This window comes from Orycteropus afer, unplaced genomic scaffold, assembly GCF_000298275.1.
Source record: "Orycteropus afer afer isolate SDZICR_OR568_19922 unplaced genomic scaffold, OryAfe1.0 scaffold00501, whole genome shotgun sequence".
Classification (NCBI taxonomy): Eukaryota; Metazoa; Chordata; class Mammalia; order Tubulidentata; family Orycteropodidae; genus Orycteropus; species Orycteropus afer.
Genome location: NW_006922088.1, coordinates 939,044 through 958,192, shown reverse-complemented (window position 1 = coordinate 958,192; position 19,149 = coordinate 939,044). Strand labels below are relative to the sequence as shown.

Here is a 19,149-nt window from a genome sequence, read left to right as displayed (position 1 = left end):
GTTGCACGGTTCATTTTAGGTGGTTTGGTATGAATACGAGTTTAACTGAAGTATGGGTAGGCTGAAGAACAAGTAAGAACTTGTGAATATAGAGTACGTTCATCCAGCCATTCAGTAAGCAATTATTTGAGCCCTGTGCCAGGCACTGTGGATACAGGATCATAAAGACTGCCCTCGCCCTTAGGGACTACACAGGTGATGCAGAGCAGTTGCAGTGAGGTGCGGGATCGGGCAGAAAGAAGCCCAGGGCACTGTGGGTGCCGCAGAGAGGTCTGTAACGGGCAGCAGGGAGTGGAGCTGTCTCAGGAAACACTCCCCAGGGGAGTAACACCTCCGAGTTCTACTGGAAGGGCGTGTGGTGAGACAAAGGATATAGGGACGTCAGGGGATCTACACGCGCTGTGGAATGACTGTGGGATCTTGAAACAGCACGGATGCTACTGGAGGGAGAAGAGGAGCCATAGTTGGAGGGGCTTCATGTTAGTGTACCTCAGAAAAGCACAGAAACTAATGGTACATGCTCTGAATCTCTGACCCTTCTAGGGTCGTGGCCCTTTCTTTAGGATATGGTAACATTCAGGCACAGCCAGCCACACAGTGGCTCCCAGCAGACAGGAAGGGAGGCCAACCTAGCGCTACAGCAAACACAGCTGATGCCCTGAGACTCACCAACAGGGAATTCCAAGGAGTGTTCAGCCTAAGTGGATTTCTGTGGCTTCCTCCACTTCTTCCTGTTCCCTCCACCCTGCTGCTGCCATCCCCACTGCCCCTTCTTGTCACACAGGTTAACTTCCTACTGTATATGGCAGCATTCAAATACGATTTTCACTACAAATCTGTAACAGGTTTCTTTTTTAACTTTTTATTGTGCTTTAGGTGAAACTTTACAGAGCAAATTAGTGTCCACTCAACGATGGCATACGCATTTTATGTCATGACATTGCTTCCATTCCCCACAGCATAGCAGCACTCTTCCCACTTCTTCCCCTTGTTTCCCATTCCCAGTCATCCTTCTCTCCTGCCCCTTCCTGCCTTCTGAGCTCTATCCTGAGCACATGCTGCCCTTTTGGTCTCCTATGGTTGACTGTTCTAAGGAGTGCATACCTCCCCAGTGTTATTATTCACCTTATAGGCCTGTCTGTTCTTTGCTTGAAAGTTAATCTACTAGAGTTAGTTCAGTTCCAGGCTTGAAGGGTGTGCAGATACAAATAGCTACATATAAAGTTGTAACTAAATGTATGTATGTTGAATTGCTGTCCCTGGAGTATGAGTCCTTGGGAGAGCTGCCCTGGGCCAGGCCCTGGAGAGAGGGACAGCCATAGGGTGGTCAGACTGATGGTGGGGGTCTGAAGAGAAGACAGTTGTTGATGGCCACAGGTGACTGTACTGCCGCCCAGCTTCAGCCGACATTTCCAGTGGAACCGTTGACAGTGTCGCTTGCCATCTCAAGTGACATTTTTCACAGTGATGCGCATTGCAGTAACGAGATCAGAGTGATAAAACCTTGGGAAGCAAGACTTTTGTAAGTTCCTGAGAGGGTGACTTTTCAGCTCTAGATGAAGGAAATAGGATATCTCTGTACTGTTGGGACCTGCAGGCTTTCTGGCACAATCCACAGCCCATGAGAACTCGGGCAGTAGTAAGACAGCGCAAAGGACTGTCTCATTGTCGAAGTTTTTGGCCAACATTCTGAGACGCGCTATCACAATCTAAGTGTAGTGATAGAACCACTTACCCAAGCAGGAGGAGGATCTTAAGTATCTGCCACTCCTAGAGCTTGTGGCACTTTCTTGAGGACACAGTAGTGACCTGCAGGCAGGAGATCACCACTCCCTGGGCCTCAGCATGTGGGGCAGGGCAGCAAGAACTCCCTGAGCCCAGCCAGCAGCGTGGATCCCAGAGTGCACCAGAGGAAGAGACCTGCCGATGTACTGATCACTGTCCGTGCTTCTAGTTAGAATGACTTCGGCTGCCCTTGCTGCTGCTTGTTTTTTGAGGGGGCAATTAGCCAGCATTTATTGGCCAAAACAGACTGAAGTAGCTAGATACAGCCCTAAATGCAAAGCTCCTGCTAAACTCAACAGTTCTCAACTGGGGACAGTGTTGCCCCATCTCCCCTGGGCATTTGACATTGGCTGGAGACATTTTTATTGTCATGGCCCCAGGGGAGGGTCCTATTGGCATCTAGTGAGTAGAGGCCAGGGGTGAGGCTAAACATCCTACAGTGCACAGGACAGCCCCAAGACAAGACTTACCTGATACACAACTCCAGTAGTGCCGAGGTGGAGAGACCAGGACTGGAGCTAGCACAGCTGGGCTCTCATCTGCTCTAGCACCAGTGATTATGCATCTGTGTGCTTTGGGGTTTTGTTTTTGTTTTTTGGTGTCTTCATAATTCCTCTCCATTAAAAGGAATATGGTTTTTGATATGTTTAAAAAATATATATTTGCTCAGTTTGGCAGTGTCCATCAGAAATAAAAGTATGAAATACCTCTGCTCTACACTTCCACCTCTAGAAATTTATCTTAAATATATATATATATATATTTTAAAAAACTCACTGCCATCAAGTCGATTCTGACTCATAGCTACCTTTTTTGGGCTTCCGAGGTGGTAAATCTTTACAGAAGCAGATTGGCCAGTTTTCCTTTTGTGGAGTGGCTGGTAGGTTTGAACCGCCAACCTTCTGGTTAGCAGTCAAATGCCTTAGGTGCCTACACCACCAGAGCTCCTTTATCTTATGTATAGACTCACAATATATGAAGTAGTGTATAAGAATATTTATCGTGGCCCTGTTTGTAATGGCAAAAGACTGGAAGCCACCTAAACGCCCCTGGTAAGATGGCTGGTTAAGTAACCCACAATGTATTTGTGTAAAACAATGCTGTGTAGTCATTGTTATGAATCATGAACAAATGAAGCAGTTTTGTATGCTCCAAAATGAAATCATTTTAGAGATACATTGTTTGTGGAAAAAGCAAGGTGTTGAAGGTATGTAACGTATGCTATATTTTATTTTCGTTTTTAAAATGGCTTAGTGGAAAGGAGGACATAGGGGTGTCTGTGTGTATGTGTCTATAAATATGCTTGTATATAAATAGAATATCTCTACCAAGATACACAGAAATAGGTAATAGTAGTTGCCTTTAGGCAAAAGGTCTGTGGTACTAGCATTACTAGTATATTGAGATGGCTTTAAATGTTTTAAAAAAAAAAAATTTATTGTGATTTGGGGGAAAGTTTACAGAGCAAATTCATTTTCCATACAGCAATTCATACACATTTTGTTTCATGACATTGACTGCAATTTCCCACAGTGTAACAGCTCTCTTCCCACTTCTTCCCTGTAGTTACCTCTTCCCTGTGCCCTCCTTTCCTATGCATCCCTAACCCGAGTTATCTCCCTATACAAATACTGTCCTCTTGTTCTCCCATGATTGATCGCTCCAAGGAGTGTATCTACCTGATGTAAATGTTCACCCTATATACCTGTCTGTTATTTGACTAGAAGCCACGGGAGTGAGTTCAATTCCAGACCTGAAGGGGTGAGTAGGGGCCATAGTCTCAGAGGTATTGTCAGGCTTTATCAGACCAGTAAACCTGGTCTTTTTTATGATTCTGAATTTTGTTGCACATTATTCTCCCACTCTATCCAGGATCTCCTACACTGCTGATCCCTTTCCGAGTGGTTGATAGTGGTAACCGGTAATTCTAGTCTCGTGGTCATATAGGCTGAGATTTGCATGGTCCACTAGTCTCTTGGACTAATTGTTTCCATGCATTTTTATTTTCTTCATTCTTTGCTTTGGATGACTAAAGACCATTGTTTTTAGATGGCTACTTGCAAGCTGGCGTAAAAATTTTTTAATATTAAAAAATGCATTGACCCATGTTACTTCAGTTTTACGTATTTCACTGTATGTACATAAATTATACTTCCATAAAATGTATTTAAAAGATGATAAAAAATTTAATATTAAAAAATATACAGTGGGATGAGGCCACAAGAAAAGAAAACAGGCCAGTATCACTCATGAATATAGATGTAAAAGTCCTCAACAAAATGCTAGCCAGCAGAATCCAACAGCATATTGAAAGAATCATACATCATGACCAAGTAGGATTTAGCCCAGAAATGCAGGGATGGCTCAGCATTAGAAAATCAGTCAGTGTAATACACCACATCAATAGAACAAAGGAAAAGAACCACATGATCATCTCTATGGATGCAGAAAAAGCATGTGATAAAATTCAACACCCTTTCTTGATGCAAACCCTAAAGAAGATTGGTAGAGAAGGGAGATTCCTCAGTATGATTCAGGGCATACATGAAAAGTCAACAGCCAACATTATACTTCATGGAGAAAGACTGAGGGCTTTCCCCTTGAATCAGGAACAAGACAAGAGTGCCCGCTCGGACCACCTCTGCTCAGTATTGTATTAGAAGTCTTATCCAGAGCAATAAGACAAAAAGAACAAAAAGGTATCTAGATAGGAAAAGAAATAGTAAACTTACCAATAGTCATGGATAATATGCTAAATATAAAAAATCCCAAAGGGTCCACAAGAAAACTTGCAGAGCTAATAGAGGCATGTAGCAAAGTTACAAAGGACAAGGTCAGCAAACAAAATTAGTTGTGTTTCTATATACCAGCAGTGAGAAATCTGAAAAGGAAATTAGAGAAACAACTCCATTTACAATAGCATCTAAGAGAAAAAAAAAAAACCTAGGGATAAACCTAACTGGAGATGTGATGAAAACTATAAAAACACTGCTGAGAGAGATTAAAGAGACAGGTAAATGGAAAGATGTTCCATGTTCATGGATTAGAAGACTTAAGGTGTTGATACTACTCAAAGCAATCTCTAGATTCAACACAGTCCCAATCAAAATTCCAACAGCCTACTTTACAGAAATAGAAAAACCAATCCTCCACTGTATTTGGACTGGCATGAGGCCCCAGATAGCTAAAACAATGTTAAAAAGGAAGAACAAAGTATGAGGACTCACATTTCCTGATTTTAAAACATACTAAACAGATACAGTAATCAAAACAGCCTGGTACTAGTATAATAACAGACACATAGACCAGTGGAAGCGAGTCAAGAGTTCAGAAATAATGGTCAGTGGTCAAAGGATTTTTGACAAGGTATTAAGTACATTCAGTGGCAAAAGAAGTCTTTTTAAGAAATGATGCTGGAAAATTTGGATTTCCACATGCAGTAAAATGAAGCAGGATCCATGCATCACACCATACACAAAAACAATTTCACACTGGATTAAGGATATAAATATGCAAACTAAAACCATAAAATTCTTACAAGAACAAGGAGAGGTAACACTGTCAAGCGTACCTTTCAACAATGGATTATCTGATACAATAACAAAAGTATAATCAGCAAAAGACAAAATAGATCAGTGAGACCTCATAAAAATTAAAAACCTTTCTTTATCAAAAGACCACCAAAAAACTGAAAAGACAAGCTACCGACTGGGGAAGTATCTTCGGAAACCATATATCCAACAAGAATCTAATGATCAAAATATGTATGAAACCTAATGATAGTTTGGCATAAGTAGTAAAAAAGGTCTGCATTGAGCATTAAGCTCTTTGACAACTATCTCTATAGGATCATAACGACAATAGCAACTTGAAAGAGTAGGCAACCCAAGGTTCCTACCTTAGGGGGCAGCGAATCAACATTAACGAGGGAGGGACAACCCAGAAAAGGAAAGTGAGGATGGTTGCACAAGTTGACGAATGTCATAGTTGTCACTGAACTGCACACAGAGAAACGGTTGAACTAGTGTATGTTCTGCTGTGTGCATTCTCAATAACAACAACAGAATAAGTAAATAAATTTAGGAAACAAAGAGTACACAGTGGGGGGAAATGTACACAGTAGAGAAAGTCTTGCTTCCTGTCCCCACCCATCCACACACACTCCCCACACTGCATTCTTTCACTGGTTTCTTATCTGTGTCCTTATAGAATTTCTTTATACAAATATAAAGAAATTCAGACGTAGGTTCTGCACACTTCCCTTTCTTACATAAAAGAGCACACTAAATACTCCACTCTGTACATTATCAAAAACCAAGCCCACTGCCATCGAGTCGATTCATAGTCATAGCAACCCTTTAAGAAAGAGTAGAACTGACTCAGGGTTTCCAAGGAAATCATTAAGGAAGCAGACTGCCTTATCTTTTTCCCACGTAGTGGCTGGTAGGTTCAAACTGCTAGCCTTTTGGTTAGCAGTCAGAAGCTTACTACCTTATAGATCATGTAAAGTTGTATGCATGTGTGTGCGTCTGGCCAAGCACATAGCATTTTACTAGAAACATTATTTCAAAATCCTAACTGTTTTGTGGCTTTGAATTCTTACTGTCTTGTTCTTTCTGCCTCAGGTGGAACAAAATTGGGCCACGTTACAGGGAGGCGAGATGACCATCCAGACAACACAAGCATCAGAGGCCACTCAGGCGGTGGCATCATTGGCAGAGGCCGCGGTAGCAGCTTCCCAGGAGATGCAGCAGGGAGCTACAGTCACCATGGCGCTCAACAGGTAGCGGCAAGGGTGGGGCATGAATGAGGCTCACATATGTGCCCCTAGATGTGGCTTGAGGGCCCTTAAAGAGAAATGCTATATCTCAATTTGTCACAAGTGGAAACTGGAGTTTTTTTATAACATACCCACTGCCATCGAGTCGATTTCAACTCATAGTGCCCCTGTAGGACAGAGCAGAGCTGCCTCGTAGGGTCTCCAAGGCTGTAATCTTATGGAAGCAGACTGCCACCTTTCTCTGTGGAGGTGACAGGTTTGAACTGCCAACCTTTCTGTTAGAGCCAGGCATTTAACCACTAGGCCACCAGGGCTCCCTTTGATGCTCCCAGCCCATAGGATAGTGTAGGTTGGCTTTTAGTCAGCCCTCACCCATCCCATCACCCCCCAGCAGCTAATGCAGCCTTTCTGACCTCCACTGAAAGCCTGTTGATCCCTTCACTTCTATTCTGTGCCCATTAACTGACCTAAAGTGGCAAGGTTTGGTTTTTTAACAAACTCTGAACCCCTGTTTTAAAGGGACCAGAGATTATCTAACAAATCAAAAAGCTGTAGGATTGATTGCCCTTTTACTTCTACAAAGGTAATTGCCATGGGGTTATTCCGCCATGTTTAAGCAGGCCAAGAACTGATTTTACTGGTTTTTCAGGTAATTTATTTCCCTTGCTTATCTATGACCTCCCTATGAAATAAGTTTTGAGTTATTGGGAAAATAATTAAAGTATTTTTTCTTCGTGCACGGTTAGGGAGGGTGCTGCAGAATGGTGTAAGAGGCCATTTCCAGAACCATGTTGTATTCTTCCCAGTTTGGTTCTGCAGCTGCTCCTCGGAAGGAAGGCTGGGCAGTCTACTTCTGTAGTGACACCACCTCAGAAACCCAAGGAGGGGTCACTGTGAGTCAGGTCCGACTCAACGGCACAGAACAACAACACTGGCTGTTAACAGAGTTGGAAAGATCATGCCATTCTTCTTAGTCTTCATTTCTGTCACCATTTTATTTTTCAGTGGACCCAGGCATTTTAACTAACGGTTAACATGAGTGTGGGCTTTGGAGCCAGATTATATCTGGGTTTGTATCTTGGCTCTGTCACTTACTAGCTGTGTGACTTTGGACAGTTTACTTAGCTCTCAGTGCCCAAGCTTTCCTCTTCTGTGACTGAGCATAATGACAGTACTTGCTGTGTAAGGGTGTTGTAAGAACTGGGAGAGACCTCAGGTCTGGTCAGATGGGAACTGGGTGAGTTAATGCGTGAGACCTCAGGTCTGGTTAGATGGGAGCTGCGGCTGTTCTTACCCGCAGCAGCTGTTCATCTTGGGCAGTCACTGAACTCACTTCACTGAGTAGGGCTGGGAGTTTTAAAAATAGAGGACTCTTAAGATAGACTCTCTGCTCTCCAAGAAATCACACTCTTATTAGGGAGACTGGTTCTAAGTTATATACTTTGCCAACACTATTATTCAGAGTGTGAATCACTGTTCAACTGTGTAATGCAGAGTACCAACGCTGTAGAAATTCAGAAGGGGAATCACCTGCCCCAGAATATTAAAATCGGCTAAAGTTTAGATTCGATGTGATATTTAGTAGAAAGCCGTGATAGGTGTGTCCCCGAAAGACTGACCTGAGGCCATCAAGCATGGTGAACAAAAAGAGGATTCTGAGGTCACAGAGGTTCACGTTGGGATCCTAGCTCCCTCTCTTACCTAACCATGTGATCTTGAGAAACTTAACCCACAAGGCCCAGTTTCCTCTCGTTCTCCTGGAGCTCTTACTCAAAACAGAGACTAGATAGGGTGATAGATACAAAACTCTTGTCAAAGCACCTAGCCCATCGTTAGCAGTTTACAAATTGTACAAAAAACTCACTGCTGTCGAGTTGGATCCGACTCACAGCAACCCCTCCTTGGGTTGCCGAGGCAATATCCCTACGTAAGTAGATTGCCCAACCTTCCTTCTGAGGAGTGGCTGGTGGGTTTGAACCGTCAGCCTTCTGGTTACTAGTCAAGTGCCTTAGGCACTACGCCACCAGAGCAACTACTGTCATTTATAGTCTATTTTAAGATTAATCTCTTCAGAATCAATTACAGTGGGAAAATACTGTAAATAGAAGACACGTTAGGAAGGGACTGTCCAGGCATGTCTTGGAAGATAAAATAGTAAGAATGGTGAGAAAGTAACTGATGTTGAAGAAGGTATGGTCAGGACTTGGTGGTAGATTAAAAATAGAAACTGAAACACACACAGAGCTGTTCTCCTGAGTCACCCAGCAAGTCCACGAGTGACCTAGACATTGGACCATGTTGCTTGTCAGTAATGTGAAAGTCTAACTTAGTTGCTTACACTCTGGCTCAGACCCACTCCTTCCTTAGAGAAAACACTCAGATATGTTTCCTGAAAGGAGGGCCAGAGTGAGGCCCTCTCTCCCTTTGGCCTGGTTTCGGGCTGTGGTAATTCAGGTTGTGTGTCAACTTGGCTGGGCCGTGGTTTTGAGTAGCTGGGCAGCTGGATGTAGTTACTTCCCACGCTGAGATTGTGATCACCTTCATGGTGGAATCTGCTGTGAGCAGCTAGTAGTTGCCTTCAGGGTGAGGTCCGCTCCATCCAGCACATGAGGAGACGCTTTGGGGAAGGGCTCTAGCTTTTGGCACATTTGGATCTGCCTTTGGCCGAGCCTTCAGCCAGTGGTCTGCCGTGTCACCTGCTGACCTCGGGACTGTGCCATTTTGCTTGCCCACCTTGGGTTCAGCAACCTCAGCAGTGAGCAGCTGCCTGAGTTGTGAGCAGCCTCAGCTCCAATGGGCCTGGACTAAGAGGCAGAGCTGAAGCCCAAGGTCAAGGGGCCTTCACCCGGCCCTGCAACTGGCACTCTGAATTTGTCTTTCTAGCCTCCTAAACTGTTAGAGAATAAATTCCTGTTTGGTAAAGCCATCCACTTGTATTTCTGTTACAGCACCGCTAGAGAACCAGTAGAACTCAACTGCATTGAGGTTTCCAGCCAACCCCTTGGATATTCCAGTGAAGTGTCAGTGTCCTGGGATCCCTGAACATAGTGGAAAATAGGAGGTGCATTAGGGCTCCCTTTGCTGGTAGGGCCAGGGCTTATTTCCAAAGACAAGGAGGGTAATAGTTTCCCCAGGGGGCTTGTTAGCGAGCTCAGATGCAGCTGAGGTGGCCACAGTGTTTACTCAAAGGAAAGAGAACATGGTTCAGTGTGCCAGAGAGGAGGCTGAGGAGATGTTGAAATCTGTCTGCAATCAGATAGCCCAACACCCAGTGAGTGTCAGGGGACGGGGTGTTGCAGCCCCGTGTGGGGGTGAAGAAGCCCAGCCTGACAGCCCGGCAGGAAGGGTCTGGAGATTGTGTTTAGCAGCTGTTAGGGGTGCACCGGGGGCTTTCCTGCTCCAGGAGTGGTCACCGGTGTCTGACACTCTGGTCGGGAGGCTGTGCTCTAAGACAGAAGCCCTTGGTGTTGGCTTCCCCTGCCCCCCTAGCTGCTCTGCAGAATTTGTTGTTAGAAGTCACCTTCATGAAACACAGAGAGCTGGTCTTGTTCCTGTGGTAACAAAGTGATTCCTAGCTGTGCCGTGTGCCACCTGCCTAGGCTCAGGTACAGATGGAACAAGCCTGGCTCCCTAGCAGTCAGTCATCTGCAGCCCTGCCCACTGCAAGCAGCAGAAGCAGGCGGAGGCTGAGCAGGGAGAGGTAGACTGGGGACCACCGAGGCAGGTGAGGACCACAGAGACAGGGCTCCTACATCTGTCAGGGGAGAGCGATTAGGACACAGGCAGGACAGACCTGTTTCTCAGCCATGTTGTTAAAGAGTTTTGTCCAGCAAGTCAGAACGAGGGCCCTGGGCTCCACAGCCTGTAGTCTGCCCTGGCTTTGTAACAGCCCAGCGAGGGGATGGAGGAATTACCATTACAAAACCTGAAACCTCTGTCCGTTTTCATTTTCAAAATAAATAATAAATCAGCACTTTCAGGAAGGAGGTGGGGAGGGAATCGGAGCAAGTAAGTGAAGAACAGAGCAGCCCAGCTCCAAAAACGCAGAGCTGTTCAGCCTGAGCATCCAGAGACGAGAGGCGATGACACCAATCATGCGTTTGTATGACACGGTGATTAACTGCAGGCCATTTGGTGGTTACGCTGTCCTAGATGTGTACGCCCTCTTAAGTCCTTCTGCAAAATACAGCCCTTGCCTATAGAGAAACACAACACGTATTAGTAGGTTTGCCCCAGTGGGACTCTGCTGTGTCCTGTGCTGCCACGCTGGGGGAGCAGGCGGAGTCAGGGCTGCTTCTCATGGACAGTCTGCTGCTGTTTTGTTCTGAAAAGACTTTGCTTAAAAAAAGTTTTGTTTTTTTTTTTTTAATCACTGTTTTTAAAGTGAAGATACTCTTTTACTTAAAATTAGAGATATTAATGAAACAGAATATGGCTTTGCTATGGGCTGGTATTTGACCAATCAGGTGGGCTGGAGAACCTGGATTGGACATCTTGTCTGGAAATGGAGGGCAGGGCCTTTCTTCCTTATGGAGAAAGCTTGGGCACATCCAGCTGCCAAGCTGGTGGGAGCCTCTGATTTGTGACTAGGCTGGGAATGACTTTTGTCTAAAAATTGTGAAGGGATAGCTCAGGGACGTTCCAATCCCAGTCACCTTTCAAGTAAAAGTGATCTTTTCCAGCAGTGTGGTTTGGCCGTTTCCCATGCGGTCTGGTGTAAGTGGTTAGGATCTACTCGAATGACCTCAGGAAGTCGTCATTGTCCTTCTGCCCCATTCCTGAGGGCCTGGGGTAACTGACCTCGCCCACCTGGCATCCCATCGGAGCCCTTGTCTCCGGTGTCCCGGATTATTCTAAGTTGTTGCTGGCTCTCTGTACTTGGTCAGGCTGACTTCAGTCGCAGCTTTTCCTCTACCACACCATATTTTAGAAAGGCATCAAGGAGAATAACTTCAGATGTTGAGCGCTTCAGATCCAGTCCGGTGAGTGTGGTGAGGCGGTTAACCTTCTCTCGGGGAAGGCCTTGGGAGCTGCCCTCGTCACTGCCCCCGACATTCCGTGCTGCAGACCAGTGTCCAGTCTGTGCCTCAGTGACAGGACACCAGCCTTGTCATAAAGGTGGGACTGAGCAGTCACTATGGACAGCTATCGTATGCCAGCTTCTTTCTCCAGACTACCACTCATTGCCTCCAGAAAGTAGGCTAAAGCCTCAGGCCTATGTTAAGTCACTTTATATTAATCAGTGATAGTGAGGCACTGTAACATTGACTGGTGGCGTTATTTATTGACACACCTTTCTTAGGGAAATATTAAAAAGGGCCTATGCGCTAAGTAATCATTCATTACACTACCTCTGATAAATACTTATGAGGCACTTTAAAATTAAAATCTACCATGTAAAATGTAACAGATAACCCTAGTAGTAATGCCAAATCAAGCGGCCCTTTCTTGTGGTTCCTGTGGAATGACTGGCTGTAGTACCACATCACTGAGAAGTGTCTGTCAGCATCAAGCTTGGTCTCAGCTTTATGTGAACAGCATAGAAGCTCTGTGGTTCTTTTCAGTTTTTTGCTCAACCTGAGTTACATCCCACATCCTTGGGGAATTCAAATCAATTTAAAATATATTATCATGACCTTGAACTAGATCAAAGGAAACTTGTAATTGAAGTCTTATTTCTCTCTTCCACATGGAAGCAGTTAACACACCTGAATGACTAGAAAAAGGGGGGCAAATCGAAGTTTTGTGTTTATCATTTTTAATAAAGGTCAAAAATTATTTACACAAGGAAATATAATGTTAAATGTTATTTTAAATAAAGGTCAAAAATTATTTACACAAGGAAATCTAATGTTAAATGAAAAAATCAAGCTACAGAATTGTTGGGCCTGTGGGGGGACATCAAGCTCAGCTGCCATAACGCACTACACAAAACACTGTTCTACATCTTATTCGGGTGAGTAGGAGCTGGTGTCTGAACAATTAGTCCCACAGACTAGTGAACCATGTGAACAACCATGAGACCGGAAGAACTAGATGGTGCCCATCAACCACTGGGAGAAGGCTCAGTGCAGGAGATCCTGGATAGAGGGGGAGAACAATGTGCAACAAAACTCAAAATCATAAAAAAGACCAGGCTTACTAGTCTGATAAAGCATGATGAGACGTCCGAGACTATCACCCCTCGGTAGCCTTTAGGTCTGGAATTGAACTCATTTCTACAGCTTCCAGCCAAACAATAGGCAGGCATATAAGGTGACCATTTACACCATGAGGATATACTCCTTAGAAGAATTAATCATGGGAGAACAGAAGGGCGGTGCTTGCACAGGGAGATAGCTCAGGGGGCAGGAACGCATAGGAAAGGAGGACACAGGAGAGAGGTAACGACGGGGAGGAAGTGGGAAGAGAGCTGTTCACTGCAGGTAATTGTAGTCAGGGTCATGGAACAGAATGTGTGTGAACTGCTGTAGGGAAAATAAATTTGCTCTGTAAACTTTCACCCAAATCACAATTAAAATTTTTTTTAAAATCAAACTGTAAAACTGTACATACAATATGATCCTAATTATTTGTTTAAAGTTGTGCTTAAGATTAGAAGGAACTTATCTCTGAATGCTACTTTAAAGAATCTTTTATACATAATGAGATTTTTAAAGTTTTCTACATGTATTACTTTCACTGTCAGAAAACAATTTTCTAAACACACAGACATAAAAAATGAAAAAGCAAGCCAAGTTAGTAAGAGGCAGACTTTTTCCATTCAGTGAGACTTCTCTGCCTATTGGGTTTCTTTTATTGTCTCCCAGAATCCTTACGGTGACCAAGAAATCCTCCCCCAGTGGAACTACCAGGTCCGTGGCTGTACTCATCTGCTGACTTTCTTAGGTGAAAGTGAAGCTATTAGTTTGATATTGGTTGCGTTGCCCACAGTATGACACATTTATGCTAAACCAATCCACATCCTCTCGCCCATCTCTGCTTTTACAGTTTAGGATTTCAAGATGGCCGCCTGTCGTTAGGTGAGGTCTGCAGCATCAGCACATAGCTGAGCTGGCTGGCCCACTAGGTTACCCACCCCAGGCTGTGTCCACCTCTGCACACGAGATGACACTGCCTTTCTCTACTCCGTGCTCATGTCTGCTGATGTTCTCTTAGTAACTGTGCAAATTTGGCACCTGATGCTTTCTGAGAATAATTTTCTTTTAAATATATTTTAACATCTCTGAAATTAGATGGCATCTTACAATTATATTTGCCAGGAAATTTCTCTTACAAGTACAAAAAATAATAGTACATATTGCAGTTTGTGGCATCACAGAATCAGTAACAGTGGTTGTTTATATGGTTAGGAAAAATAAATAGGAGGGAAAACAGAGAGAAGTGTGCCGAACTCATAGAATATTGTTTCTGTTCTGTCGAACAGGTGGCTAATAGCCATCAACCTATTTTATGGAGTGTCTGTCTGCAGTGAAGAGAAGTTTATTATTTCACTTTGCTTATGGAATCGAGGAGCTTGGGCTTATAGTGAAGGTTTTTAAATTTAGTGCTCAGTTTAGCACTGCCTACATGTACAGTGAAGCAAAGAGAAGAGTCAGACTTTTCTGGACATTAGTCAGTCACTACTTTGTATTTGAAAAACACGAATATAAGCCAAATTGTTGTTATTTAATATTAATTAAATAGCAAGTTCAGGTTGCTGACTCCTAGTGTTATCGTCCACCCTTGGCTATAATGAAGCAGCTTCAGACGGTCTGTCTCATGTTACCGTAAAGAGAAAAAGAAAACCTCATGATTGACAGCCAAAATGGCTTTTGCATCGTGAACGTGGCTCAGAGCTTCCACTGTGGCTTGTAAGCACTCAACTGATATTGATAAGAAGGAGGCTGCTGGTGAGGGCCTCTGTCCTCAAACACCCATTTCCTGGGCTTAAAGAAGATCTCCCATTAGTTCCCTAACATATAAGACCTAGAATCTCTCTAGCTGTTGATTATTTTCATTTGGCAGCCACTCCTGCCTCAGTCCCTTAGCACTGATACCATGTACGTGCTGCTCGGCTCACAAGCACAGGGTCGATCTCCAGATCCCTGGAAAGGTTAAGAGGATGGCTGGTCTGCCTCCTTACTCAGCTTACACATCCCTCCCCTGTCCTGTGCCCACAGCGAAGCTGCCGCCCATGCTGTCGCCACCCTGGCCGAGGCCACCTTACAAGGAGGGGGACAGATCGTCCTGTCTGGGGAAACCGCAGCAGCCGTCGGAGCACTTACTGGAGTCCAGGACGCTAATGGTAAGAAAGCATAAATATTGTATGAATTTCTTCCCGTTTCCACTTAAACTTTCAGGGCATGACTGACAACAACCCTTCAGAAAGAGCCCGAGCTTTGATTTGCATTTTTCTTTATTGGTAGGCGATTGATGGGTGGGGATATTCTAAGGGCCTCTGATTTCTCTCCCTAGTAGACTTGGAGTTTCCTGAAAAAAGAGGCCGTGATGGCTACCTAATTGTTCATTTCTCAGTGAGAGGACTGGCTGAGGGTTCTTTACAATTGCCGTGGGGCACATTTTGTCCTTCCCTCTCCCACGGGTTACGCCGGTGCCCCTTACTGGAGCAAAGCGTCTGCCGGGCGGGTGCATCACACTGGGGTAGAGCGTTCAGACCATCTCAAGAAAGGTGCCGCCATCGCCTCCGTGCACTGGGCCAGCAGCAAGCTGTGACGAAGGCACTTTTCTGGTTGGTGCTGTGGGTGTTGCTTCCAGTCACACGTGGCCTCACCAAGGACCTCTGGATCTAGCCAGTAACATGCCACCACCCTCCCCTTCTTTCCCAGCTTTTTGACTTTCCGGATGTTGGTGAATATCCCAAATAAACAAAAAAGGAAGCAAGTTCATAGAAATACGGTAGCAAAAGTGTGCAGCCCTAGCCCAGCTCTTTGGCTCCAGCTGAGCAGGCCTAGGAGTCAGTTACCTAGGAGTCAGTTACCTAGGAGTCAGTTACCTAGTCAGGCTAGGAGTCAGGACTGGAGCTGCCTGGGGGGAGTACTGCCCAAGTCCGTCAAAGAGAGGACCAGACCTGTTCTGTGAGGGTCTGATTGTTTCTTAAACTTCAAAAATATATAATGAAATTAAGTAGCACAAATTAAGTTCTCTATGGTTTTTGGAAAGTAATTATTTTAATTTTAAAGTCCTAGAAAGAGGATAGGTAAGTAACAAACTTTTATGTAAGTAGAAAGTTCCTTAATGACATAAGTGGCTGAAAGAAAAGTTCCTGGCACTTTTTTTAGGGTAAGTCTCTAAGAACTGAATAAGCTGTTAGTTGCAAAGCGTTGGAAGAGAGACATGATTCTGGGCTCTCCCTGGAAGAACGGGACAGAAAGCACTTTTGTTCCCAGAAAAGAGTAACAGGAAATACGAAGAGCTGTTGAGGCTTCTGAGAATCAATTTAAAAAACTAACAAAAATCAGGCACTAGAATTCAAGCTTGCTTTTTCGGTAGTGCTCCAGGGGCTTCCATGGGCCGACCCAATAGAGAGAAAGTTGGTCTGAGCGCAAGGCCACAGGGTACAGGGCTTCGTACAGCCACGTCTTTCAGGGAGAAATGGACCACAGGCTGAATGAAGAAAAACCTTCCTTACATCTTTCTAGTCTCATTTGAGTCTTAACCTGCCAGAGTGAAGGTAGGACTTCTGGCTGTGTGACGTTCTCTGAGTGCGTTTGCTATTACTCACTATGGAACTGCAGAAAACACTGCCCTGTGTGGGCTCGGCAGGAGCCTCTGTTAGTCGTTGTAACCATGTTGACCTGCCTGGGAGAGAACTGATGACTCCTCTCCAGCCTCACCTTCGGATGGACGGATTGATACGTAAGTGTAAGGACCCTCTAGGCTCTGGCCAAGTAGACCTGCTCAGCCCTTCAGTAAAGTTGAACCACACCCACTACCGCTCATTCCTGGAAGCTGCCTCTTTTCAACAGCCATGGGTTGTGAATCATTTTGTTGACTGCATTTGTACTTGAGAGGAAATTCTGGTCTACCATCCTAAAAGCCAGTAGTTCCCAGAGCAGGCCATCCCAGTCTGTGACTGCCAACACTTGCTGGCCGTGAGCGCTGGGGTTAGCACGTTCTCACTGCAGCCTTTCTACACTAAGTCACATCCTTGAGGTGAGCCTTATCTTCACATTAGGCAAAGGCTGATCATTTCATCTGTTCCTTGGGAATCCAGAGAATGAATGTAGTGCAGGATGGGACCCCAAGAATCCCGATACTTCTTCTGTCTTCCCACGTTTGCCCAGCATGCTGTAGGATGTACTCTGGGACTGGAACCAGATCTGTCTCATTTAACCAGCGGATTTGGTATCTGGCTAAACTCGGAGAGGTTTTCTTTCCATCATTCTTTCAAAATGTGTCCTGTGGCCAGTGTTAGTTGCATCTGTGGTGACAGGCTTATGGTGTCTGCTGGTAGATCGAGTTTATTAGGAAGAACCAGATGACAGCAGAACAGTTCTGTTTGTGATCATAGAACTAACTCAGAAATAGACACTACTGTGAAAACAATACATCCCAAATTCCAGAGTGTGCTTTAAAGAAATGTCCTGCTAGCAGATGGACCTTCTCAGAACACTCTGGATATCGTTCAAGTCTGGAGTAGGATGAGTTTCAGCATCTTCTGGGCTGGTTCCGGGGGGAATGGAGGGCCACTGCACGGGGACCTCAGTCCAGTACAGTACGCAGTGGGTGGTGGCAGGGCAGTGTGCCAGGGTGTGCCAGGCAGTGTCCTGTAGGATAGTGGGTTCCAAGTTAGAGATACTGACTCGTGCCTGGCAGAGGTTTAAGTTCCGAGTCACCAAAGCAAACTTGATAAAGACCTTGCACCCTGAAGGGTCCCCCCTTTTTTTCTGGACACCTACCTCACCCCCGGCACTGAAAGGACTGCTTGCATTAGCATTACTCCTGTTTGTTTAGTTTATATTATTTTTTAAAAGAAGTGAATGAGTCTTTAGTCTCTCAGTGTATAGCGTGTTGGTTGGTTTGATGTAAAGAGTTTCACAAGTACCTTTTCCCGAGGTGCAGGCGGAATCACCTCGAGCCGGAGAAGGCTTCCGGCTGAGGTCCTTCCTGTACCCGTCTCTTTTTTCCACAGACGCCCCATACTTTATTCCCCCTAACTCACCTTCATATAAGAGGTCCGCATCAAGCCTGTTCCTTTCTGTTGACTCTGCCATCCTCTGTGCTGGGTGCCAGGCTCCCAGTGCTGTGACCTCCAGGACCAGAAGGTCTGCCTTGGAATCAGACAGAAGGCAGGATCTGTACAGGATGGACCAGCTCTCGGGCCAGGGCCACATCCTTCAGCAGGCCTCCACCATGGTTCGCAGCCCACAGGAAGCCAGACCTTTTCTCTTCCTGCCTGTTTCCAGGAGGAATAATGAAGGAAAGAAATAGATTGTCACTTGACTGTCTCTCCTGTCCGAGATCTCCTTGCCAATTCATACAGCTATCTTTCATTCCTAAAAACTAGGCAGAGAAAAACAAAATAGGAAACTGAAATCTCACATCATCAGTAAAAGCAGTGGAGTCACCTGCTTTAGCTGTTGTCCTACCAAGCCTTTCAGCAAACCCCAGACCAACCCCACTGCCCTCGAGTCAGGTCTGACTCCTAGTGACCCCACAGGACAGAGGAGAACTGCCCCGTTGGGGATTCCAGTGGTGTTTGTCTCTGCAGAGGCAGACTGCCTCCTCTCTCTCAAGGGTGGCTGGGAGGTGCGCACCACTGACCTCTCGCTTAGCTACTGAGCACTATAACCACTGCACCCCAGAGCTCCCTAGCCTTTTACCAGAGCTGCTACAAAGTTTCAACATTTCCCAAATGGCTCACGTGTCCCTAATAATGCCCCACTGAAGAGGGGGATGTTGTATTTGCTGAGATCTTTTTTTGTTAATGATCATAAAAGTCATCCAAAATCCCAACTACAAAGAATGTTCGTTTTTAGATTTTTCAATGTGCCGTTTTATTTTCTATTCATAAAAAGCTTTTAGCCTGTTAGGGTCATTTTGTCCCTACTATCTTGTGACTTAATTTTAAAGTGCCTTAACCATTTTTCTATCACCAGAGTTCTTTTAAAGGATCACTTTACTGCATGCTAATATTTCATTACATCATCCATTGTAAGTTACTCCCTATTGTTGATAATTCAGGTTATTAATGATGTTTTACCCTGAGTAAAGTGCTGTTTATCGTGGGACCAACTCTTGCCCACATCTCTGGGTGTCTGCTCTCACCTTGCCCGCCTACCTGCTCATCAGCCAACAGTCGATGAGAACCTGTTGCTTTTGCTCTTGGCCGGCCTGGATGTTACCATAAATAAAACTTTTCCACCTGTTTGGTAGGCAATAAATTGTATCTCATTTTAATTTACATTTCTTAATGCTTTTAGTGGTAATTATTCTCTATTTCTTTTTCTCCTGTTTTCATCTTTGCATGTGTGTGTTTTCATATTTGTCTGTGTCCTTTGCCCATTTTTCTGTTGGCGTCTTTATTTTTCTCTTATTAATTACAAAAGCTCTTCATATACTAAGGCTAGAATCCCTTAATT

At 44.8% G+C, this 19,149-nt stretch overlaps 1 protein-coding gene across 1 annotated transcript in view; it reads left to right on the top strand.

Annotated features, from left to right (window-relative positions):
- Nucleotides 1-19,149, top strand: part of NRF1 (nuclear respiratory factor 1) — a 97,835-nt gene that overhangs the window by 55,746 nt on the left and 22,940 nt on the right. The window contains exons 7-8 of the mRNA XM_007955417.1: nt 6,411-6,568; nt 14,728-14,852. Coding sequence (XP_007953608.1) covers nt 6,411-6,568; nt 14,728-14,852 — 283 coding nt within the window. The remainder of the gene's footprint in view (nt 1-6,410; nt 6,569-14,727; nt 14,853-19,149) is intronic.